This window comes from Callospermophilus lateralis, chromosome 9 (assembly GCF_048772815.1).
Source record: "Callospermophilus lateralis isolate mCalLat2 chromosome 9, mCalLat2.hap1, whole genome shotgun sequence".
NCBI classification, from domain to species: domain Eukaryota; kingdom Metazoa; phylum Chordata; class Mammalia; order Rodentia; family Sciuridae; genus Callospermophilus; species Callospermophilus lateralis.
The window spans coordinates 17,649,968-17,672,715 of NC_135313.1; the positions used below are offsets into that span (position 1 = coordinate 17,649,968).

At 54.7% G+C, this 22,748-nt stretch overlaps 3 protein-coding genes across 7 annotated transcripts in view; all 3 read right to left on the bottom strand.

The window, feature by feature from the left end:
* Positions 1 to 3,482: 3,482 nt before the first annotated feature.
* On the bottom strand, positions 3,483 to 10,592 carry Gmppa (GDP-mannose pyrophosphorylase A). The gene is made up of 12 exons (XM_076866310.1): positions 9,706 to 10,592; positions 9,502 to 9,599; positions 8,441 to 8,544; positions 8,002 to 8,188; positions 7,631 to 7,690; positions 6,290 to 6,420; positions 5,169 to 5,303; positions 4,947 to 5,044; positions 4,745 to 4,791; positions 4,437 to 4,529; positions 4,095 to 4,263; positions 3,483 to 3,759 (listed from the first exon to the last, which is right to left on the bottom strand). Exons 1-12 carry the CDS (start codon positions 9,743 to 9,745, stop codon positions 3,659 to 3,661), a joined length of 1,263 nt encoding a protein of 420 aa, XP_076722425.1. The 5' UTR covers positions 9,746 to 10,592; the 3' UTR covers positions 3,483 to 3,658.
* Positions 10,593 to 11,280: 688 nt separating this feature from the next.
* Spegnb (SPEG neighbor) lies at positions 11,281 to 13,165 on the bottom strand. Its single transcript, XM_076866772.1, has 4 exons — positions 13,044 to 13,165; positions 12,392 to 12,699; positions 11,628 to 11,769; positions 11,281 to 11,435 (listed from the first exon to the last, which is right to left on the bottom strand). The coding sequence occupies exons 1-4, from the start codon at positions 13,163 to 13,165 to the stop codon at positions 11,297 to 11,299; spliced, it is 711 nt and encodes a 236-aa protein (XP_076722887.1). The 3' UTR covers positions 11,281 to 11,296.
* Positions 13,166 to 15,652: 2,487 nt separating this feature from the next.
* Speg (striated muscle enriched protein kinase) overlaps positions 15,653 to 22,748 on the bottom strand; it is a 55,215-nt gene continuing 48,119 nt past the window's right edge. For all 5 annotated transcript variants that reach the window (XM_076866501.2, XM_076866499.2, XM_076866498.2 and 2 more), the window contains 10 exons: positions 21,001 to 21,117; positions 20,661 to 20,828; positions 20,435 to 20,557; positions 20,094 to 20,261; positions 19,372 to 19,969; positions 18,610 to 18,849; positions 18,301 to 18,524; positions 17,381 to 17,456; positions 17,004 to 17,153; positions 15,653 to 16,654 (listed from right to left, as the gene is read on the bottom strand). In XM_076866501.2, coding sequence (XP_076722616.2) covers positions 16,462 to 16,654; positions 17,004 to 17,153; positions 17,381 to 17,456; positions 18,301 to 18,524; positions 18,610 to 18,849; positions 19,372 to 19,969; positions 20,094 to 20,261; positions 20,435 to 20,557; positions 20,661 to 20,828; positions 21,001 to 21,117 — 2,057 coding nt within the window. In that variant the 3' untranslated portion in view covers positions 15,653 to 16,461. The remainder of the gene's footprint in view (positions 16,655 to 17,003; positions 17,154 to 17,380; positions 17,457 to 18,300; positions 18,525 to 18,609; positions 18,850 to 19,371; positions 19,970 to 20,093; positions 20,262 to 20,434; positions 20,558 to 20,660; positions 20,829 to 21,000; positions 21,118 to 22,748) is intronic.

Genomic DNA, 22,748 nt, shown 5'->3' on the forward strand with positions numbered 1-22,748 from the left:
GAAAAATGACAAATCCTGGCTGCCAGAAACTGACAAAATCTGTGGAGCCTGTCAGGGGGAAGAGGCTAGCTTGGGAGCAGGTGGGCAGCCCACAGCCTCAGAGCTAAGGTGGAGAGCAGGCAAAGGGCACCGGGGTACAGATCTGGTGTCAGCCAGGGGCCCCGATGGGGGCCTGAGTGGCAGAGAGGCTTGGGGGGTGGCACAGGCTGGTCAGAGAGCAGCAAGAGCTGGGAAGGAGGGGAGAAGATCCAGAGAAGGAGGGGGAGAGGGCTTTGCAGCAGTGAAAGCTGCTGGGAGCAGATAAGGCAGCACAGCAGCAGGAGGGATTAAAGCTCCGAGGGGCATGGGGGGGCGGCGTGGGAGGGGGTGGGGGGGCAGGGAGGAGAGACTGAGGGCAAGACACCAGGGCCAAGGAGATGAGTAGGAAAATGCGGGCTTCAAGGCAGCAGGATTTAATCAGGGGCCACAAGGTGGCCATTAACTGGGAAAGAAGCGACTCTTGATCGTCTGTTCTGGGGAGGAAGACTTTTGTACCATTGATGGAGTCCCCACACCCTGCCCACCTGCCCACATTAGGGACAGCAGAGTTAAACGGAGGGATGCACTGCTGAGGTTAGGGTACTGGAGGATTAAGGGGCAGGGTGGGGATGAGGGGATGAGGCAGAGGTGGCCCTGGGAGCCCTGGAGCCAAGGCTTGGAGACTGAGGGCACACAGCGCCTCCTTGAGGCGGCTGATGGAACGCCAGAGAGCTACAGGGAACAATTAAGGATGCCCAGTCCACTGCCCTAGCATGGAGACCACATCACGCCCAGACTGTGGCAAGGACCAGAGTTTCAGAAGGGTTTCTTTGTGGGGAGAGATAGAGGCTCAAAAGAAGGGCGGGTAGCTTCTCAGGGTGAGCCTCGAAGTCCCTTACAACCCTCCTACCCTCCCAGAAGGATGTTTGGGGCAGGTGAGACCCCTGCTCCCTCCAGACCAGAGTCCAGGGCAGTTCAGAGGTGGTCTGGGTGGTGGAAGGGAGCCTGGGGGAAGAGGAGGGGCTGGGGGAGGGGAGCGGGGGTGGCAGGCGGGGCTGGGTAATTGCATGTTTGCCAGTTCTCCGTCTCTGCACACCGAGGGAGCGTGTGTTGGTGGGTGTAGCTTCGCTTTGAGGAGTGTGTGTCTGTTGGCAGAGGTGTCGGTATGTCTGTTTCGGGGGTCTGGGCTCTTCTTGGCCCCCGGCTCCCCTTTGTGTTTTGGGGAGCAAGGCTCTGGGTATACCCAGCTGTGCTCCGCGCTGATGCGGCAGATGTGGCAGGGCCCCAGCTGTGCCTGCTTCCCGGAGAGGGGGAGGGGGCCGCAATCTGCTCCCCCGATAATGGCTGCTAAGTGCCAGAGGGAGGGGATCGAGATGGAGGTGGGACAGGGTCCCTGGACAGCCCACCGAAGGGACAGGAGGGAGATGAAGGCACTGCTGCCCTACCCCGCCCAACCTTCCCTGTCTGTTCTTGGATCATCCTCTCCCCCTCCGCTGGCTCCTGAAGCCCATCCAAATTTCTCTCCACACTCAGTCCCTGTCCCCAGCTCTCTTCCCCTGTCGCCCCATCCAGCTTGGTGCCAGGGACCCACCCCCTTCCCCGGCCCCCAGCTTGCTCCCCCTCGCTGATTTTACAGAATAATCTTTTTATGGAAACCGAAAAAGCGCTAATGGCAGGAGCGCACCCCTCCCCCGCATCCCTCCCCCTGTTCATCCCCCACTTCCCACCCCAGTTCCCTTGTTTCTCCCTTCTCGAACCCTCTCAGGGCCAGCACCCTTATACCCCTAGAGGGCCTCTGAAGGTTGGGTGCAGGGTCAAGAGGCAGTGGACAAGGGGGTTCCTTGTTCCCCCTACTCACATCTTGGGCCCTGAGTGGCCTCCTCATAGACGCAAGAGGCTTTAGCCCTTTCCACCACAGAAAAGGGCTGCAGATGGGGCATTACAGCCTCTCCCCTTAGACACCCCCTTGCATACACTCTCTTGGCCTGGGGGGAGGCAGACCTCAGCCTCACTAGCTACCCCCTTTCAAACACGGACCTGTTCCCCTTCTAGTACCTCTACCCACCATGTCCCCACCCCCACTGGGTCTAGGAGGGGGGTCCCGGGGGCCAGGGCCTGACACAGACTTATTGGATTTCACGGTGTTTTGCTGAGAAAATAATTAAATTATCATATTTATGATGGAGCTGCCATGGCCTCTGCCAACCGCTCGGAACAGAAGGGTCAGGACAGGGCGGGGGTGGAGAGGGAAGGGACCCAGAGCCTAGCCCTGCGGCCCAGCCCTCTCCCAGCCCCTTCCTCAGAGAGATGACCCCAGGCACAGAGTGTGCCTCTGCAGTTCCCTGCAGGCAAAGAGATGATAGAAGGTCTGGGTTGGAAGCAGGGACCAAAGGAAGCAAGGAAGGGGGCTGAGTGAGGCAGGTTATGGGTCAGGCCTGCTAAACCCAGTCATTTCCCATGGCTCTCACACAGTCCGCAGAGCCTGAAGGGGTTGGGAGGTCACCTCAGCCTAGCTCCTGTGCATCTCTGTCACTGCCCACCTATGGAGCTATGAAATCCTAGGCTGTCCCTGATGCTGGTGCTGATAACAAGGCCCCAGCACCCTGCCGCCTGCCACCCCAGCCTGCTGCCAGGACCCCCTCCTCCCTCCCACTCACACCCTGCCCCCCCCCCATTCTCTTCGGGTAATTAGATTCCTCTCAATTAGCAGATTACGATCATTACCAGCTCATCTGGCAACTAAGCTCCGCACCCACAGCTGGGGAAAGGGGGGCACTGAGAGGGGCACTTGGGGGTCATGGGCAAACATGAGAGATGGTAGGGAGAGCAGGACTGAGACCTGCGAAGGGCAGGACCAGGCTGATGGGAAGTGGCCAGAACTCCTCCCAGAAAGGACACCTCCCCCTGCACTTCCAGAGAGAGCAGCTTTGGCTCAGGCCTGCCCTGCCTGCCAGGGGAGTAGGAGACAGAGACACTGAGCCCCAGGCGGGGGCAAACCTTCCTACACCTCGCCAAAAGCCAGGCTGGGAGCAGATGGGGCTGGCAAAGCGGAAAAACAGGCCAGCACCGGGGCTCGGCAGGAGCTGGGGAGAGCAGGCTGCCAGGGGTGATCAGCCTCCAGGGCTGTGGCTCCCAGCTCTGGGGCCCAGCTGAAAGGCTCACAACCCCCCACCTCTGAATCTCACATTGGGAGTCCAGGCCAGGCCCAGTGAGGAGAAAGAGGCAGGAAGGTGGGCAAGCAGGGGCAAAGGTGGGGGCCAGCGGGCAGGGGAGCCTGGAGGGCCTTCCTCCAGAGCAGAGCAAGAGGCTGAGGCAGTGGGAGGGGGAGTTTTACCAGGGCTCCAGATTTATTCATGAGCCCGCAGCAACGACTCCAATTTAAATGCTAATGTGGGGGGGCCTGACTCAGCTGCCCACCTTCTGCCCCCACCCCCAGCCCAGGCACAAGTGGAGTCCGCGCTGGCTTCAAGGTTCACTGGGGTTTATTTGGGAGTGGGGAGGGAGACCAAGCCACCCACACTGTCCCAGCAGGTGAAGATCCTGCCAGGCTTCATCTGGTCCTTTCTGGATAGGGACTGGCCAAGCAGGCAGCAGCCTCCAGGAGAGCAGGAAGGAGTTGGGGGCCCCTCTGCAGCCCCTGTCAGAGGATGATCTGGTTGGTGAAACTGCGGCTCAATTCCTTGTGTGGCAGAACAATCGAGTTCAGGATAAGCACCTCGGCAGGGATCCGGACGCGGCAGCCTGCGGTAGAGATGAGGGCACCAAGGGGAGGTCATGGGAGAAGAGAAAGGGGCAGGTAGCTAGGGACCCAAGGCCATCTGGGAGGGATCCCACCCTGCCCATCTGTGGTCCTGGCCTAATGCCCCCAGAAACTCACATAGGGCCTGGCACACAGCAGGCACTTGGTAAGTGTCTGCTAAAGGAAGTGTGCATGCATGTGCATACACGCATGCATGCGCGCGCGTTCACACACACACACACACACACACACAAACACACACAGGAACAAATATTCCCACAGACCTCTGGCATCATCTCTGGTGCTTCTCGAAGCCCCAGGGCCCAGTAAATCATACCCAGGATGGTGATAGCAGGCAGCAGCTTGCCATCTTTGAAGAGGCTCTCGCTGTCCATGCGGGCTCGAGGGTCATTGGGATTGGGGTCATTGGGGGTCCCCTCCACACGAGCCCAGCGTCCGACAGTGCTCCCCCAGCCCACGATACTGTGCAGAATACATGTGTGCTCCTGCCAAACAGGATGGTGCGAGGTGAGTGGGCTGGGAGGCAGGAACGGGAGGGTGTGAGAGAGGGTCCAGAGGCAGAGCCTGTGTGGCTCACCGTTCTCTACCTTGGGAGGCAAGCTGGGTCCACCCCTCAGCCTCCCGGGCACCACACACTGCTGTGGGACCTGGTACCTACCTGCAACGTGGCTCCATGGAGGACAATGCTCTCTCGGAGCCGCACACCTTCACCCACAGTCACCCCCTTCCCGATAGAGACATTGGGGCCTAGCTGTGGAGAGAAGCACATACCATAGGTCCTGAAAGGACCTACAGGTGCCCAGGTCCAATCCCATCCTAGAACACAGAAGGTGGAAGCAACCTGCGCAAGGCCACACTATGGGCTCGGCAGAGACCAGCACCCTGAGCTCTGGCATTCTCTGCATCCCACTCCTGAACCCAAATGGATAGCACCTTCCTCTCTCTGGGGCTGGGCCCACCACTCACCACAGCTGACGGGGCCACTTTAGCAGTGGGGTGAATGTAAACGTTTCCTAGAAGCAGAAGAGAGGACCTGGGTCCAAATACCCCAAACCTTATCTGGATGGGAAGGGGCAGGGATTGAGACTCACCTCTGAACCTGAGGTCAGGAGTGGAAGCAATGGGGTCGGGGATGGGCAAAGGTTAACAACTGGGGCTGGGTGGGTACCTCGGATTCTTGGACCCCCTGATGTGTGCTTGGCCAGACGTTCTGGGTGAGTGATCTGGTATCGGCCCAGATAGAGGCGAGAAGCATAGAGAGCTGAGCTAGACGCCACAGAGGGGAGAAGCTCAGGGGCCAGCAGGGTCACAACCCCAAAGTCTCAACACCCCCTACCACCTGGTTCCCCAACCTCCAGATCTGAGGCACAGACCCCCCTGCTTAGCATACCCAGCAGACTTGATCTGACTCCAGATGCCATCAGTGAGGTGCACATAGATCTGGCCTTGCCCAGCCAGTGCTGAGAACACATCCTGCTCCAGGCGGATGGTCCCTGCCCCAGGCCATGAACCTGGAGAGTCCTCCCTGGCAGAGAAAGGAAGTTGACATCAGGTCCCCAGCTGAGCCCAGAGGTGAGCCAATGTGTCTCTCCCAGAAGAAAATGGAGAGACTCCCATCACCTTTCCAAGCCCCTCTCCAGGTCCGGTGGGGTTCTCTCCAAAGTGTGCTCACATTCAGGCTGCTTCCTCACCCACCCTGCATTGGCTGCTCTTGCAGGGGAGCCCCTGGCATAGACCCGCTTCCTATCTCTACCCCGCGTCCAGAAGGAATCCCCCAATTTTCACATCCTCCTCCCCGCGCACCCCTCCACTCACCCTCCCCTCACAGGATGGCATGAAACACAGGCAGACTCACCCCAGAGCAAGGCAGCTGGTGAGGGCAGAGACAGTCACAGAGAGAGGGAAAAAGAGATGGTAGATGCCAGCTCAGAGACAGAGAGGCCAGGAGAGATGGAGAGAAGCAGAGACACAGTGGGGTGAGAAATAGCTATGAGCAAATGATGTGAGATGGGGAGGTGGGCAGGGAGGAGAGGGTAAAGACAGGGAATCCTAGAAGGGAACAGCTTTTAGGCCAAGAAGGGGTACCCTGGGATTGGTAGGAAGGGCTCTGGGATACTACATCCCAAGGAGAGTCAGCCTGAGAATATGCGTGCATGCATGTGTGTGCTTATGTGTGCATGTGTGCACCTGTGTCTGCAATGGAGCACGCCTGGGCCCAAGTGTATTACCGTTTGCTCTGAAAGGTGTCTCTGGGTCACTCAGGGCTTGAGAGAAATGGACCAGAAGGGGAGTGGGCAGGCAGTGACAGAGGAGGAACTGGGATGGATAAGGAAGAGGGACAGAATGAGGTTAGAAGGGGAGGGACATGGAGGGAGGTTTGGCTGGAGATGACAAGTGGGAAAGGGAGAAGGGAAGAAGAGGGTGAGCAGGTTGAGATGGAGCTTGAGAGCCTGGCATGTGCCAGGGGTCTGTGACTGGGGTACTTGGGGTTACAGGGCGATGGGGCCTCACAGTTGCCCATCCTGCTGATTACGCTGGAAGACGTCCCGAAGAGGTTTCAGGGCTTCCGGAGAAAAGAGATAGATGCCGCAGTTGATGATGTCACTAATAAATGTGCTGGGTTTCTCCACATAGTGCAGGACCTAAGGACAGTGAGGGCTGGGTTTGGTAGTAGAGAGGACCACTGCCCACTATCCCCTAAGACCCTCTCATCTGCAGGCCCTCCCTGCTGCTGCCAGGGTGGACTTGCTAACATGCAGCATGCATCTTGCTCTCACCTGACTTTACACCCTGAGATGACTGTCCTTCACCTTCACCTTCAAGATAAATCTGAACTGCAGGCCTTTCTCTCCTCCACCCTCCCCACCTCCTAACGCTCTGGGGCCAAAGCCCTAAGCCATTGCATGCATGCCCTGGAATGTTCTTTCCATCTCTTCCTCTAAAAAAACATCTTCAGAAACGCAGTTGACATTGTCAGTCCCTCCGTGAGTCCTCTCTTGCCAGTCCCAAAGTTAGTTATTCAGGCCTAGGTCCCAACCACACCTCACTGGTGGCACTGTGCCATTTCCAAAGGTTGTCTTGGGTTCTGTCTTTCCCACTAGTCTGAGGGTTCCAGAGAGGCAGAGACTGTGCCTTTTGGCTCTGTTTCTCTCATATCTAGATGGTGCCTGGTGCAAAACGTGGTATGCATGCCATGAGTGTGTGCTCATATATATATTTTACATTAAAACAAGGACAAGGGCTGGGGTTGTGGCTCAGTGGTAGAGTGCTTGCCTAGCGTGTGTGAAGCACTGGGTTTGATTCTCAGCACCATATTCAAATAAAATCAATGCCCACTGACAACTAAAAAAATATTTTAAAAAATAAGGTGAAATAAAAGGGCTGTGTGAAAGTGAGGCTCAGGGCAGGGAGATTCACAAACAGGGCCACAGCCTTCTGCCTGGCTGACTACACTCTCACCTCCTTAGAGGAGGAGCCACCACAATGTTCCCTGCCTCTGCCTTTGCACATACCATTCCCTGACTGCAATGCCTTCTTGTTTCTTCCTTTATCTGGACAATTCTAACTCAGCGTACCTTGCTTCCTCTAGGAAGCCCTCCCCACCTCCCACCCAGGCAAGGCTCAGTAGGGCCCCTTTTTGTGCTCCATAGCACCCTGTACACACATTGATTTCAGTACACACTCATGGGAAATAACTGTTACCCCTTCCCCTGAGCCAGCCTCTCCGAAAGTGATACAAGATGATTAATCAAGGGACTGCCCCTTGTTTGAAAAGACTGGGGCCTCCCCATAGTGTTCTACTGTCCTCTGAGTCACGAGTAGATGCCCACCCAGCCCCTTCTCTGCTCTCACCTCATGTGTCTGTGGATTCTCAACGATGCAGCCATAGTTGAGGGACTGTGTTCTGTTAGCCTGGAAGATAAACACATCCGAGATAGTGACCTGCTGCTTCAGGGGGGCCAGGGCTGTTTTCTTATTCTTTCTTTCCATCACCTACAGCACCTGGCACGCAGCTCCACCACTGACAGGCCTTCAGCAGGGTGACTGCTGACAGCTCCCCCCACCTCCCTGCTTCTGAGCAGCCAAAGGGCTCAGGGTCACCAGTGATACCTTTGTTACAGCTGGAACAGTATACCTCCCTCCCAACACACATTCCTATTCCAACTGTTGGGGCTGCCCCTGCCTGCCTCCCCAACATCCTCTGGCCCTACCAGCTCCCTTACCGTAGTGCCAAGGAGTAAGAAAGGGTGGCGCTCGCATCTGTGAGCATCCAACATAGCACTCAAGGGGAAGTCAGAGCAGACGTCAGCATTGAGCACGAAGAATGCTTCAGGGCCTCCAGCTAGGATCTGGTCCCGAAAATGGTAGAGACCACCTCCTGTGCCCAGGGGGGCAAATTCCTGAAGGTACCTATTCCCAGGGACCCCAAAGCCAGCTCAGTGATATCTGAGAAGACATACAGCATGAGCCAGGAAAGCTAATCTCCTAACCCCAGCCCCTGGGAGTACTCCTACCAATAGAGAAACTCCATATATCTAGGGAGTCGGAGGTATCCAAATAAGAATCCTTCTAGCATGTGATGGTGAACTCTGGCAAATACTAACTCAATCCACTCTTATGAACTCAGAGGCCTAGGATATCCCCTTCTGCATGTACAAACACCTGATTGGAAGGTTGAACTCCTGCTGAGCAGCTTCTAGGAACTGGGTAAGGGCCTCATCAGGTTGGTAGAAGCCAATGAGCAGAATCTCCTGCATTCCAGGGACCTGAGGATAAGGCAAGAGGATGGGAGAGAAAATAGCTAATAGGAGGGAATGCTAGGAAAATCCCCGGTGCTGGACTAGAAGTCCAGAGACCACAGTTTCAGTTTCAGCTGGGGGCCCACTCTTGTCTTCTCCCCTGCACAATGAGGGAGTTAGAGGAAATCTCAGTTCGGATCTCTCACTCCTTTACATTCCCTCACACAACTGAAATGGACTCATTCTTCGAAAGATTTTGCCTGCCAAGCTAATGCAAAGGATAATCCACTCACCCCATCGCCCTTTTTTCTTATCTGTCAGTCTAAACTTGACATCAGCATGAGTAAGGGTACCATTAATCAAGGATCAGCATTGAACTAGGCACCTTATAGCTTTGCCATCCCACAACAAAGTCAAGTCTCTATTTTACAGATAAGGAAACTAAAGCTCAGACAGGGTACCAAGCTTGATTGCTCCAGGTCAGTCTCACAGCAAAGCCTAGATTTCACCCAAAACCTCTCCTGTATCAATACTAAAATAAAGAAATGAGCTCTGTGGTGAGCAAGGCAATGAATTCTGTGCTTTGTCTTCATTAAGGATCCCCATGTGGGTTGGGGATATAGCTCAGTTAGTAGATGCTTCCCTCGCTCACGCACAGGCCCTGGGTTCAATTCCCAGTACCACAAAAAAAAAAAAAAAAAAAAAAAAAGGATCTCCATGCTATGACTTTAAATTGTCCTTAAGATCCCTGTCTGATCTCATATTCCAAACTTTAAAAATAGGTGTGAAATCTGAGCAGGAAGAGGCCAGATGAGAGACTAGAATAGGGAAAAACAGCGCAGCTACGCTGTACAACTTGAGACTTAAGGGGACACCTTTCACATTTTTCCCCAGTAGGAAAAAACTATTGTTGGGAAAGGGGGAAATATAGCATGAAGGAGATCAGCAGGAAGTTTAGTGGGAGAGGGGAGCCTATGTGATTACCTGGGCACAGGCTTCAATATGGTGTTGGATCATAGGGACCCCAGCCACAGGAAACAATGGTTTGGGCACCTCAAAAGACAAAGGCCTGAAGCGAGTTCCTGGGAAAGGAGAGAGAGAACATTTCAGCCTCCTGCCCCCCTCTGCCCCAACCCACTAACCACTGGAGCCCAACACCCCCCTCCCCACAGTCCCCAGGCTCCTCACCCTTTTGAGGGCCTCCAATCAGGATGACAGCTTTCAGCATGATGGTGAGTGCTACCTAAATCTCAAACCCCAACAGACAAATCAGGTCCCTTTCTCACACCCCAAGTAAACCCAAAACCTTCAATAGCAACACTTAGCTCCCTCCCAAGATGTAAACCAAAGTTCAGTGTAGTCCATTCCTGGATACAACATCTCATAAATGCCACCTAGATTCCAGGTGGCCTTGAAACCTCACAATGATTCCTCACAAATTCTGAAATCCATACCTCACAACCTTATCTCTAAAAGATTTCCCTTTGGCTATAAACAAATTGTGCAAACTCAGAAACTCAGCAGATTTCCTTCTCGAACCTAAATTTTAAAAAACTGAAAACTCCATCTCAGTGATTCTCAAATTGTTGTATTCAGCCCTAAATCCCAACAGTGCACCGTGAATATTGAGCCACAAACCTTAAGTGGGCCTCGGATATTCAATCCTAAGCATGAATTCCAAGTACTGATCCAACACTGACCACATTTGACAAACCCCCAATCCAAGCAAAAAACCCCTAGATGCTGAACTTGAATCCTAAAACTAACCTCTATATGCTGAATCCCAAATCAGCATTCCAAACCTGAACCAAATAGCCCCCGGAGTCCCAATACTGACGACTAGTGCCGGATCTCCGGATTTGGAGGAATGACTGCTGACCCTCTGAACCTCACAGCAGACTATGTCCAATAACCCTAGCTTCTTGTAGCTAGGAGTTGAGACCAACATAGGCGCCGACCGCGGAGAGCGCGCCAGGACCTCCGAGCTGGCGCTCGGCCTAGTGCCCAGTCCCAACCCCTCGCACCACCCCTTCACCGGCTCCCTTTACCACTAGCTCCCTTTATTTCAGCTTTGTCGCCCGCTACTGCTTGCTCCTTCCGCGCACGTGTCTTCTCGCAACTCGCGAGAACTCCTTCATAGGGCCTGCCGGGAATTGTAGTTCCGAAGATCCCTCCCCTTTCTAACTTTGTGAGACCGAAGGAAAGCGGTGTTAGACGTAGGGGGCAGAGCCAAGGGATCGAGGGGCGGCCTAAATGAGAAGAAGGAGGGGACCCGAGAAGCAGAGGCTGGAACCTAAGATTGGGACCGGAGCTGTCCCGGAATGGACCCAGGGATTGCGGCCAAAGTGGAGAAGTGGAAAGTGGCACTGGAGACCACCGAGGGAACTGCCACTCAAGGGAGGGGCGGGCCAGAGCTCGAGCAGCCACGAGAGGGTGGGGCTTGAGCCAACCCATGATGAGAGGGCGGAGTCATAGCTCCACTGCCCGTCCCTCTGGGAAGTCCCACAGTGAGAGTAATTCTATTTCGGGTTTACTTTCGGTAAAATGAAGCATGGACTAATCACTCTCCAAAGTTCCCTTTGACCCCAGCATTTTGTGACCTTGGCCTGTGGACCTGGAATAAGTGTGGGGACAGGGGGCTGGGGAGAGATTGGCGACGCTGAAGAACTGAATAGACACGGAGAGTCAGAGAGCAGCTTTATTAAGCAAGACGAGGAGGTCTGTCGGTCCCCACCCACCCCTAGGCTTGAAGCCAGGGCGAAAGGTTTGAGGGTCTCTTTCAGGCCACGTCCACGCGAGCGAAGCTCTGATCCATTCCCAGGCTGTTCTCCACGTACACTTCGTACTTGCCGCTGTCCTGAGGTGTGGCCCGGCGAATGGTCAGCGTCGTGGTAGTAGTACCGATCTCGAAGAACACCCTGGGGAAGGAGTGGGCAGAGGGAGGCGGGGCTGCGGGTCAGTTTACAGGAGTACTGGGTCCGGCTAATTAGCCAGCCCTGTTCTTTGCCTCCCAGTTCCTCTCCCCCATCCCTCTCCCAGCCGGTTTCTGGGCAAGTTCCGCCAGATTCCAGCCCCAGGCCCGGCCCTTGTCCTCAGGTACTGGCCCTTGCCTGTCGTCCTCCTCGATGTCCTCCCCGTCCTTAGTCCAACCCACGTCTGGTGGAGGCTCTCCCATGATCTCCGCGGTCAGCGTTACCGTGGTGCCTTTGCGTGCTTTAGTATTGTCCGGTCCCTTTTGAATCTTAGCGGGTACTAGAGGAAGGGGAGGGGAACGCGACCCCGTGAGGTGAAGTGAGACAGTGGCCTCACCTCTCAGCTAATATCCAGCTCTAAATACGAGGTGCATTTAAAAATTAATTAATTAAAAAACAAGGTGCATTTAAACTCCCGGTGACATAGAACAAATCGTTAGTCTCTGGTTTCATCTCCTTAGCTGTTAAAGGGAACTTATCCCTGAACCTCCTACTTCAAGGGGCTGAAGAGAGATCAAAAGAGATACAGCGGGTGGAAATTTGGGAATGTTCACATATCTACTGTGCCTTAGAGGCAGCTCTGAGTGGTGTAAATTGCCCTGGTTTGCGAGCCAGAAAACCCACTCTAACTTTGTTTATGCCTCTGCCTCGTCCTTTGACCCTGGGGCCTTGGAATCCTGTGATCAAAGCCCACAGCTGACTTCTCAGCCCGGGTGGGGCCAGAGCCCGAGATAGGGAAAGATGTCCACTGCCAGAGCGGCGATGCGAACCAGGCTGATAAACTCGCTAAAACCCTCCCCAGATTCTGCTAGGCCCAGCAATTACTGCGCGGGTCTGGACCCAGCTGCAGGCACCCTCGGGGTGGTGCTGTTGGCACCCTGGCTTGCGCGGAGGTCGCGTACCTTCCACGAGGATGCGCGCCGAGTCTGAACACTGGCCGAAAGGGTTGGTTACGTTGATGCTATACTGGCCCAGGTCTGCTAGTTCGCCGTCGCGCACCACCAGTGCCACAACGTCAGGGTCCTCGAAGACGTAGCGGTACTTGGGCCCGTCGCGCAGTTCCTTGCCATCCTTGCTCCAGCGGATGAACGGGTCAGGGAAAGCCGAAATGCGGCAAGTCAACTTGGCAGCGCTGCCCTCGATCAGCACCACGTCCTTCAATGGCTCCAGCACCCGCGGCGGCCCCTTCTCGCGCAACTCCTTCCTGGACCTACCCCGCGGGCGCGGTCAGGACCCAGAGCTACCATGACATGGCTCCTGCCCTTTTCCAACCCAGTCCTCCCTCACACTGTCTCCTGCCCACCCCCTTGGCCCACCACATCCATGAACAGGGAAATGGGAGTGGATAGGAAGGGGGCTGTCCTTGCACTGTTAACCCTAATAAAATGATCCCCTTTTGCCAGCCATCTGGCTGCAACTCAGTAACCTCCCTTCCTTAAATCTAGTGGCCCTGGTGATGTCCTCAAGGGCACACCCCTACCCCAATTCAGGAAGCTACAGCTTCCTTCCTGTTGAAGGCTCCAGGAGGGTACCCTTCACCTGTGGCCTCCTCACCTGTGGCCCCGGTAAGAGGCCTGGATGCGAATCGCAGCGCTCTGAACCTGAGGGTCGTTAATATCCAGGGTACATCCTGGAGGTGGGGCTGCTGGTTTTTTGGCAGGAGCTGCTTTGGACATCTGGTGAGTGGACAATGAACATGGGATCCGGATTGAGCCAGAAGCTCTTCAGCCCTTTTCCTGCCCGATCTAAACATCCTGGGGGATGGGAATATCTGAGGCTTCTCTGGGTAATGAACTCACCCTGGAGGGGTTGACTTTGGGACTTCAGGCGACTGGCTGGTTGCAAGCGGCCCAGAGCCCTTCTGATGGCACAGTAAGGGTGCAGGCAGGTAATCAGCCCCAGGCCCTGGTTTTATACATCGCTCTCTTCCTTGCCTTGTTTGGGGTGATTGCCTCAAGCCCCCCGGGACCCCAGCCCCCGCCCCTTGACCTAAGCAGGTTCCTTATATAGCCTCAGGATGCGTGGGATGCTGGCTCAGCTGCTGGTACAGGCCCAGGAGGGGAAACTCGAGCGGCTCTGGGGTACACTATATGTCAGCGCCTGGACAGCTGGACAACTGGATGCTGCCCCATCCCTTCCCAGGACTGGGGTATCCATCCCACTCCCTGGGGGACCAGTCATGGTCCCTAGCCAGAAAGAGACTCAGCTCACCGCTGGAGCAGTTAATACTCAATTCAGCTTCCATGTAATCCCACATTTGTGCTTCCCGCATGGTAGGTTAAGGGGGTGCAAGTGTTTTTGTGGGTGTCCCGGAATGAAGCCAGAGTAGCCTCCGACTTTGTGGTTCATATAGCCAATCATGATAGGGCTAAGTGGCTGTCAAGACCAATCGGGAAAGGCCTTACTCTTCCCCTACCCCGCCCCCTTACCCCAGGAGTCTGCGGTAGTCATTTCTGCACTGTGCCCCCTGGTGGTAAATGGAGGTAAATCCAGAGGGGACAGGAATGATTTTTGAGAACAACCTCTCCCATGACATTGCCATCCCCACTCACTCCCCTGGATATGAAAAGGTAGGGTTTGGCTGATCTGTGCGGTCCTTAGAGATTAGTACTACTACTGAGTCCCCAACCCTAGGTCTGCCACGCCCTTTTGAGGCTTAAACTAGTGCATAGTTTCACCAGACTATCTGGGGTGAAGGGGTTCACATAAATTCCTCAGGGGCATGCCTGGAGTTCAGTCTATCAGTGCAGGGGCCCAGGTAGGAGCATTGCTTCTGTTAATTGTAACTATCTAACCAGGTGTGGAACATTGTCCCTTTCTTTTTTATAATTTTGTGGTGCTGGGGATGGAACCCAGGGTCTCATACATGCTAGACAAGCTCTATCACTGAACTACACACCCAGCCCACACTGTCACCTTCTGATCAGAACAATTTTGACACAGCTCTACTGACATAAATTACCTTTGCTCCTCCAGGTTTGGAATAAACAGTTCACATGCCATTTCCAATGGAGATGGGAAAGGAGCTCCAGATCAGAAAGGGGACGGGGAAGAAATTTTATCATTTATCAAGATATGAGTTCAGGCACCTCATTTTTATACAAAACATTTGCAGCATGTAGGAGATTGGAGAATCTCACAGGCAAACTGTATATCTTCATCACTAAAATGACAAGTGGGCAAGGTGTCTCTCTCATCCCTTCCAGCTGGTTTTAACATCCAGTTAGTTTATGATGATGGGGCTTGTCTCTTCCCTGTGGTTCTGAGAAGCCACAGAGGCTGGGCTGGGCTGGGCAAAGGGCAGTTGAAGCTGGAGCCAAGGGGCCCTCAGACTCAATCAATAGCACGACAATGCCAGTCTCTGTGCTCATGGTTGGAGGCTTTGTTCCTTTTACTTTGCCAACAACAGAGTTTTCAATGGCAGAATCATCCTTCTAGACACAAGGAAGCCTGGCTTCACTCTCCCTACTCATTCCAGGGCAGAACAGCTCAGTTCTAGGATCAATAACCATTCTGTGGCATTGCAGGTGAGTGGCCAGAGTCAGGGTGCCTTAGCAGACAGCAGACCTAACTTGCCACGAGGACCGGAAGGTCCAGGCTGGTGTGTCAAGTACCCACAGCTGCTCCATGTGTTCCGCTCTGTCTGTTAACACTGGGAGCCTGAGTGAGGCTGGGGCTTGTTCGGGTTTCTCCTGTAGCTCTTTACACAGCCTCCTCTTGCCAATCTTCAGGATGAAACCCCACTATCCCAGGGCACAGGACCAGAGTGAAGGAAGTTGAGCCAGGACTGGGATAAACTAGTTCATTCCAGACCAGCATTCCTCAATTTATGATGAGGGGACAATGAGCAGAGGTGGGGTTACCAGAATCCAGTTAGAGGTTGTGGGTGGGGGGTTCAGTAGGATTGGAAGCTTTCTAGAAACTATGGGTTGAGAAGCAGACTGTAGTCTCCCTTCCCTCTAGGAATAAGGAGGGGTAAGGGGCCTTGAGGATCAGGGGACAGGAGGTCCCAGGGTAAGAGCTGATATACCCTTGAATATGTCTTCAGTGGCCCAGAGAAGGACAAATGCCTTTGCCCCAAAACTCAGTCCCCACTAGCCAGCCCTCCCCAAGAAACCACACATAGGTCCTGCTGCTTGCCGTTTTTATTTTCCTTGTGACAGACAGACAGAGAGCTGCACAGACAGCTGGATGGCTGGGGGAATGGTCAGGACAACATGGGCAACAGGGATTGGATGGAAAGGAAAACTTCATAAAAGTCAATAAATAAATAAATATGAACAGGAAAGGCAAAGGTCATGGAGGGACAGTGGGGACATCCTTGGGCCAGCAGAGAGCGCCCAGAGCTGCATCCGCTGGGACAGAAGGACTGCTTGCATGGCCACTTGCCTGGGGCTCTCAGCATTTCTCTTCTCTGCTTCTGGAGATGCCGCTGCTGGCCCATCCCTCCCCTCGTCCCCCCTGAGCTTGCTGTCCTCTCCTCCCACCTTGCTGCCCTCTCTCACACCCTGGCTCAGGACTCCTGGTACTCTCTCTGTGTCCAGTCTCTGCCTCACTGACATTCTCAGCCTGTGTCCCTGACACCTGGGCTCCTTCCTTGTCCTCCTCTCCAGACTCACCCTCCTGGATTCTCCCTGAGATGCAATATGCCTCCCACCCCCAGAACATTCCTAGAGTCTCTCTGCCTGTCTTCTGTATCTTCCTCTTCACTTCCTCAATCCCTCTTGTCCCTCTTTCTGTTCCCACCCCTGCCCAATGGGTCTTCTGCTCTAGCTCTGGCTGGGAGTGGCATCAGGCCGAAGCCCTAGAGCCTCTATCCCTGCAGGTCCATGAGGTAATAACCCGGCCAGATGTTGCTGCTGGTGGTATCCGAAGCCCTGGGCCCACCCGGTTCAGCATGGGCCCTGGAATGTCCCTTGACATTGGTGGGAACCCCACGTTGAAGCCCACGGCCAGGCTGTGGTCCATGCTGCTAGGGGCTGCCAGGGTAGGAACGGAGCAGCACCTTGTGGTGGGTGGCGGCCTCAGCCCTACGGCGCCGCTGCTCGCCCAGAAACTCCTTGAGTCGGTTGGTGGTAAAGGTGAGTGTCTGGCGGCGCAGCTTCATCAGATAGGCATCCTGCAGCCACGGGTGGGCCAGGCAGTCCTGCAGGGAAGGCCGGCTCCTGCCAGGCCAAGCCAGGGACAGTGAGCCAGAACTGATGACTCCCAATGTCCTCGGGCTCTGTCCTCCCCCAGATCCACATGTCAATCCTGATTCCACCACCATGTGTTTGATACTGGACAACCCCAGGGCTCAGTTTCCCAGTGTCTGGAATGAGGCTGGTGATTCTGCCTCTCAAAGGGCTGTTAGGGACTTTAAATGGAGAATAATGCGACTGCCCAGAAGCAGAAACAGGAATATACTGTTAAGGCAGGGAAGTAGTTGGGAATCTTTGGCCAGGTGGGACCAGGGCAGTCTGTAGCCAGGGGCAGGTAAGGCAGAAGGGGTTGGCAGGTAGGGGGCCCACTTACCAGGGATGTACTGAGAGAACCTTTCGCAAGAAGAGGGTGGCACTCTGGGATGTGTTGGGGTATAGCTGGAAGGCATCAAAACGGCCCCCCACAATCCGAGCCTCTGTTTCTTGGGGGTCTGGCTCATAGAATGGAGAGTGTCCACTGAGCCTGTTTTAGAAGACAGATAAGTTGAAATAGCCCCAAATCTGCCACTCATTGCTTTTCTACCTTAGTGGACTGAGGGTCAACTCCCAGGCCTGGGGGACATTCGTGGGGATGCTGGGGGGCACAGTACCAACCTGTACCTAGGGATGTGCTAGGGAGGCAAGACAGGAAGGAGAATGTATAGGCAGAAAGAGAGCAGAAGTGGCTGGAGCAGGGCCCAGGGAACTTACATGATGTAGGTGAGCACACCTGCTCCCCAGATATCTGTGGCAGAGCCAATGGGTTCTCCCTTCACCATCTCAGGAGCTAGAGGAGACAGAGGCCAAGCTGACCCAGCTTCCCAGTGACAGGGGAGAAGGAAGAGGCAGGGAGGTTCTTGGGGGTTTGAGGAGCAGGATAATGCTCAAGTCACCAGACTATGGGGACAATCACAACAGTAGGCCTTAGATATTAGCAGACAGGACAGAAGTAGGAGTGGCTCCCAGGAGAGATATGGGCCATCTGAGGAATTAGCCTGGACACTGAATGATGGAGGTCCCCAGAACTCTAGAGGAGTGGAGAAGCAGGATCATTTAGCTCCCCTGGATCAGCTCCGAGGTAGGACTCCCATTCAAAAAGAGAGTGGCCAACACCAAGATTAAAAGCCTTTGAAACCAACCTGGCTGGCTTTAATCCCAGGCCTGCCCCTCTTAGCTATGGGACTCTGGGTGATTTATTAAACCCTCATTGTCTGGTCTGTAAAGTGGGGCTTGTAGAATAGCTCTAAGGAATAGAAATAATAAACATCAAACATTTAGGAGCTAGCTGAATGGCAACTGGTTTTCCTTATTTATATAAATAATAATAGATTCTCCTGTCTTTCCAGTCTTAGCAAATCTCACTTCTACCATTTATAACTGATTGGACAAACACTTAAGTTCAGTGTGTTTCTGTTTCCTCATCTGTAAAAAGTAGGTAATATTTTTCCAAACTCCAGGGCCATTGTGAAAATCATTTTTAAAAATTCATGTTCAGAACTTAGTTCATTGCTTGTATACAATAAGCACACCATCAATGGTAGATACATATGTGAAGTGGGGTGAGCCCTGGAGGCTGCACCTTTGGCAGTATCCAACCCCCCTCACCCCTGGCTGGCAGCTGGTCCCCTCACCCATGAACTCCAGCGTGCCCGTGCGGTGGCCAAGGGGTCGCAGGGCCTGGGGGTTGTAGGGTTGAGCGCTGCCAAAGTCCACAATCTTGAGGGTGTTGTCAGGGGCCAGCAGCAGATTGTCCGGCTTGATGTCCAGGTGTAACACGTGGCGGCCATGGAGATAGTCCAGACCTTGTAGCAGCTGCACCACATAGGTGGCCACGTCATCTTCAGAATACCGGAACCTGGGGGTGGCAAAGGCCAAGTGGGAGATCTCCCAGCCCGGCCTCCCCTGCTTTTGCTCCCTGCTGCCCCAGAAGGTCTGGCTACCTGTCACTGAGCCCACAGAGGAGTTCCCGGTTGCCGCAGCTCTCAGCAATGAGCACAAGGTACCGAGGGGTGATGTAGGCCTCGTGCAGGGACATAAGCCGCTCGTGGTGCAGTGTCCGGAGCACTTCGTATTCCTGCAGGACTTGCCGTTTGCCCTCTGCTGCATATGGCACAATCTTGGCCACAAATGTACGGCCTGTGGCATTCTCCCGGCATGCTCGCACGACACCAAAGCGGCCCCTGTGTGGGGAGGGGGACACCACAGGTTCAGGGGCATATTCCTTGTGAGGACTAAGGGGACAAGAACGCAGTGGGTTCCCCTGTGGGCTCTAGAGCTCAGTCCTGGGAACATCCACCTCTGCACTCCTGGCTCTCTACCCTGGGCAGCTCTCACGTGCTCTCCAACCTCAGCTCTCTTCCCACCTGTGGGATGGGTGATGACAGTAGGATAGTGCCTCCTCTAGAGTGGTGAGGATTGGCAGCATGTAGCTATCAAACTCAGGATGGCACCTGGCACATCTGAACTCACAACTTATTTTGTGTTTTGCATGCTGGGATTGAGCCCAGGCCTTGCACATGCTGGGCAAGTGCTCTGCAACTGAGTCACATCCCCAGCCCTGAACTCAACAGTTCCAAGGACCTGCATCTCAGCACCTTTCCCCAAGGCTGGCCAGGACAGTCTGCTGGGCTCTCCCCGGCTGTGTTCCCTACATCCAACTCTCTCCCCGTTCTTCCCTCCTTCTCTTCCCTGGTCCTACTTGCCTGGCTTTTTCTTCCAGGAAGGTGTAGGGTTTCTGAGGGAGGCCCTGTCTCAGAGTAGTGCCCTCTGGTGTGGGGGACCTGGGGGGGCCGCCCCCAGGGGAGCTGACCACCTCTTTGCCTGGGCTGAGGCTCCGCAGAGTCACCTTGGTGAGCTCAGGAGGGGGCTCAGGGGCTGGGGGCTCGGGGGCTGGGGGTGCAGACACAAAGGAAGTCACCATATACAGGGGAGTGGAGGAAGACGCTGGTTTAACTGCTTGAGGGGTGGAGGTTGGAGTCCCTGTCCCAGTGTCAGGAACAGAAGACTTGGGCTCACTTAGGGTGACCTGGGCACTGGGCAGGGTGGGCTCTGGTTGCTGAGTGGCCTGTAGGCCCCTGTGCTTTCGTGGGGGGGTTTGGGGTGGTGGACCCACAGCCTTGAGTGACGACCAGGCCTGGCTGGGGGTCGTGAGAGGGGTTGAGGGGCTGAGAGAGGCTGACTGGGGGGCTGGGGGAGCTGGGGTCAGGGTCAGTGAGGTAGGAGAGTCAGGAGGCTGGGCCCTGGCTGGCCCTGAGGTAACCGGGGCATCTTGGTGAGCAGCAGATGGCCGAGCTGAAGAATCTAAGAAGAAACAAAGAAAATCATCACCATGTGTCCTGGGGGCAAAGCCGCCATGCTCCAAGCCGGGGAAGACCCAGGACTCAGGCTCCCCTTCTTTCTCCTGTCACCCTCTCCAGCCACTGACCTTGAGTGCCCCTGACGAGGACCTTCTCAGAAGGGTTGCTGAAGGGGCCCTGCCCAGCACGGTTGGCACAGGCCACGCGGAACCTCACAGTTACACCAATGGGCAGGTGTGTCACGTTGTAGTAACAATCAGGGATGCCTGAGCTCACGGGGTGCCAGGTAGACTCCCCTGTGGGCAGCATAGGGGCGGGTATAAGGCCATAGAAGGGGAGGCCCAAGCTCCCAATATTGTCTAAGAACATGGGAAGGGACCTCTGTGTAAGCAGGACACTTGCCTTCCCAGACTCCCCTTACTTGCCACCTGCCACCTTCCTCCCCTCACCGTCCTGCCCTGTTCCTCACCATCCACCCGCCGCTCCAGTGTGTATGTGCAAGGAGCCCGGCTGTCTCCCGGCTTCCACAGCACCAGTGCCGTGTCCTGATAGGTCTGGGGCACCTCAGGGGGAGCTAGTTTTCCTGGGACACCTGGTAAGAGGGAGAGAGGCTCAGTGATACTCCAGCTAAGGGCCTATTAAGCCCCATCCCACTGTCCCCATCACTCCCCAATGGGGCCCTGCCCCAGACTCACGGGCCACAGCCACAGTACAGGAGCTGGTGATGCTGCCTAGGACATTGGTGGCCGAGCACTCATACAGCCCAGCATGTCGCTTGCCCGCCCGGGGGATGCTCAGCAGCTGCCTTCCATCTTTGCAGGACACGATGACCACCGAAGGCTCTGATTGAAGGGACTGCTTGTCTAGGGCAGGGAGGAGCAGGAGGGGCTGCTGAGTGAGGCAGCACATGTAGAGACCCCTCTCCCGTGCCCATGCCCCTGCCCCAGCTTCCCCTGAACCATGGTCACCCCAATGCCTGGCCTCTCCCATCTCCTGCATTTGAGTTTCTGGCAGCAATCCCCATAATCTCCTTACCTTTCATCCAAGAGATTCGGGGAGCAGGACAGGCAGCTGGCAGGCAGAGCAGGGTGGCTGCCTCCCCCTCCAGCAGCACCTGGTCCTTGAGTTTGATGTGGAAGACTGGGGGGAAGTCTAAAGGGAGAGCAAAGACAGCCAGTGTATGCAGGCCCCGGGCCACTTTCTGAGGGAGGGGTGGGTGCGTGTGTGAGCCCTGAAGCGCAGCTGCATGGAGCAGAGTGCAAGGCTGTCTCTTCCCACCCAGATGTGGGAAGGGGAACTCACTCCATGCCTGAGAATTTTCTCTGGGGTGAGCATCACTTTCTCCAGGCCCTCAGCATGTGCTGACTACCTTTTCCTTGCAATGGTTATTGAAGATGCGTGGGACATACCTTGTATTTGCAAATCACTTAGAGCAGGGTCTGGAGCTAAGTGCTCTATAAGCATTTGTCAGATAAAATAAAAACAAACAGTGAAAAATGTTAACAGTTAAGATTCTGCACTGCCCACTCCTGGGCACCACAGGTAAGTGAGAAGGGAAGGGAAAGTAGGTGCTGATCTGATCTGAGACTGAACATAGATTCTCCCATCAGAATGTAGTCTCAAAAGACCTGAAGTCAACATATCATGAGCAGCCCCTGGAAGTATGCCAGCCTTCTTGCCCCTGTAGTGTCAGACTCCTAGATCTTCCACTTCCTGCTTTAGGTCAACTAAGCAAGAAGAACTTTTGAAATGGCAAGAGACAGTATCCTAGCCAGGCTTGGTGGTGTGAGCCTGTAAAGATCACAAGTTTGAAGCCAGCCTAGGCAACTTAGACTCTGTCTCAAAAAATAAAAAGTGCTGGGGATGCTCAGTGCTAGAGCGCCCCTGGGTTCAATCCCCAGTACTCCCACCACCACCAACATACACACACAGGAGTATCTATTTGTCTTTGGGTAAGTCATATACTCTCCCAGAAGCTCCATTTCTTATCTGCAAAATGAGGAAAATAATAATAATACCAAGCTCAGAGGGTTGTTGTGAGAATTAAGAGAGTCATACACATGCTTAGTATGTGTCTGGCATGAAACAAGTACTCAAACATTTATTATGGTGTTCTCTTCGTAATATGTCTAGCAGAAGAGCCAGAAGCAGAACCCAGAAAACAGGCTGTTTCAGCAAAGCAGAAAAGTTGCTTTACCATGGACTGGTGACCTTGCCTATTGCTTTACCGTGGACTGGTGACTTTGCCCATAATCCTGGGGCCAGGATCTTTGCTCCAGTGTAGTTGGCCTGTGACTACTTAGTGCCATGAGAAGCTAGGTTTGTGATCCTTAGAATTTCCCTTTAGAAAACCCCCAAATCTTGTTCTGACCACAGGGGATGAGGGGATTTTTATCACCTGTGCACAGAGGCCCATGGGACCCCCGGTTCCTGCCTGTCTGAAGAAGCAGGAGGGAGTGTGAGTGGGGATGAGCAGGCAGGAGAGGAATACTTATCGGGAGTGGACGGCCAGGATAACAGCCTGCACTCCCCTGACTGCCTGTACCCATTGTTCCCCTCTGAGGCTCCAGTGTAATGTGAACATATTTTCATCAACAGCTGCCTCCAGACCAAGTGGGCAGGAAGAGAGGTGAAAGGTGACCTGAGCCAGTGCTGCCAGCCCTACCACCATTCCCCCAGGGCCAGCCCTGGTTGGTGAAGTGGACCAGGACAGGCTTTTTTCCTACTGGGAGAGGATGAGGTCAGGGGACACTGCTGGGCAGGGAATCAGCTGCACAAGCAAA

What these genes read in the sequence shown, in the direction of transcription:
- Gmppa (XM_076866310.1), bottom strand. Translation starts at nt 9,745, where the DNA reads ATGCTGAAAGCTGTCATCCTGATTGGAGGCCCTCAAAAGG. An exon ending in GAGTTCAACCTTCCAATCAG is followed by an intron (nt 8,189 to 8,440) that starts GTGTTTGTACAT and finishes CCCTGGGAATAG; the next exon opens with GTACCTTCAGGAATTTGCCC. An exon ending in GCCTGCTATCACCATCCTGG is followed by an intron (nt 3,760 to 4,094) that starts GTATGATTTACT and finishes TCTCTACCGCAG; the next exon opens with GCTGCCGCGTCCGGATCCCT.
- Spegnb (XM_076866772.1), bottom strand. Translation starts at nt 13,165, where the DNA reads ATGTCCAAAGCAGCTCCTGCCAAAAAACCAGCAGCCCCACCTCCAGGA. An exon ending in GGCGCGCATCCTCGTGGAAG is followed by an intron (nt 11,770 to 12,391) that starts GTACGCGACCTC and finishes CCCTTCCTCTAG; the next exon opens with TACCCGCTAAGATTCAAAAG. An exon ending in GACATCGAGGAGGACGACAG is followed by an intron (nt 11,436 to 11,627) that starts GCAAGGGCCAGT and finishes CTCCTTCCCCAG; the next exon opens with GGTGTTCTTCGAGATCGGTA.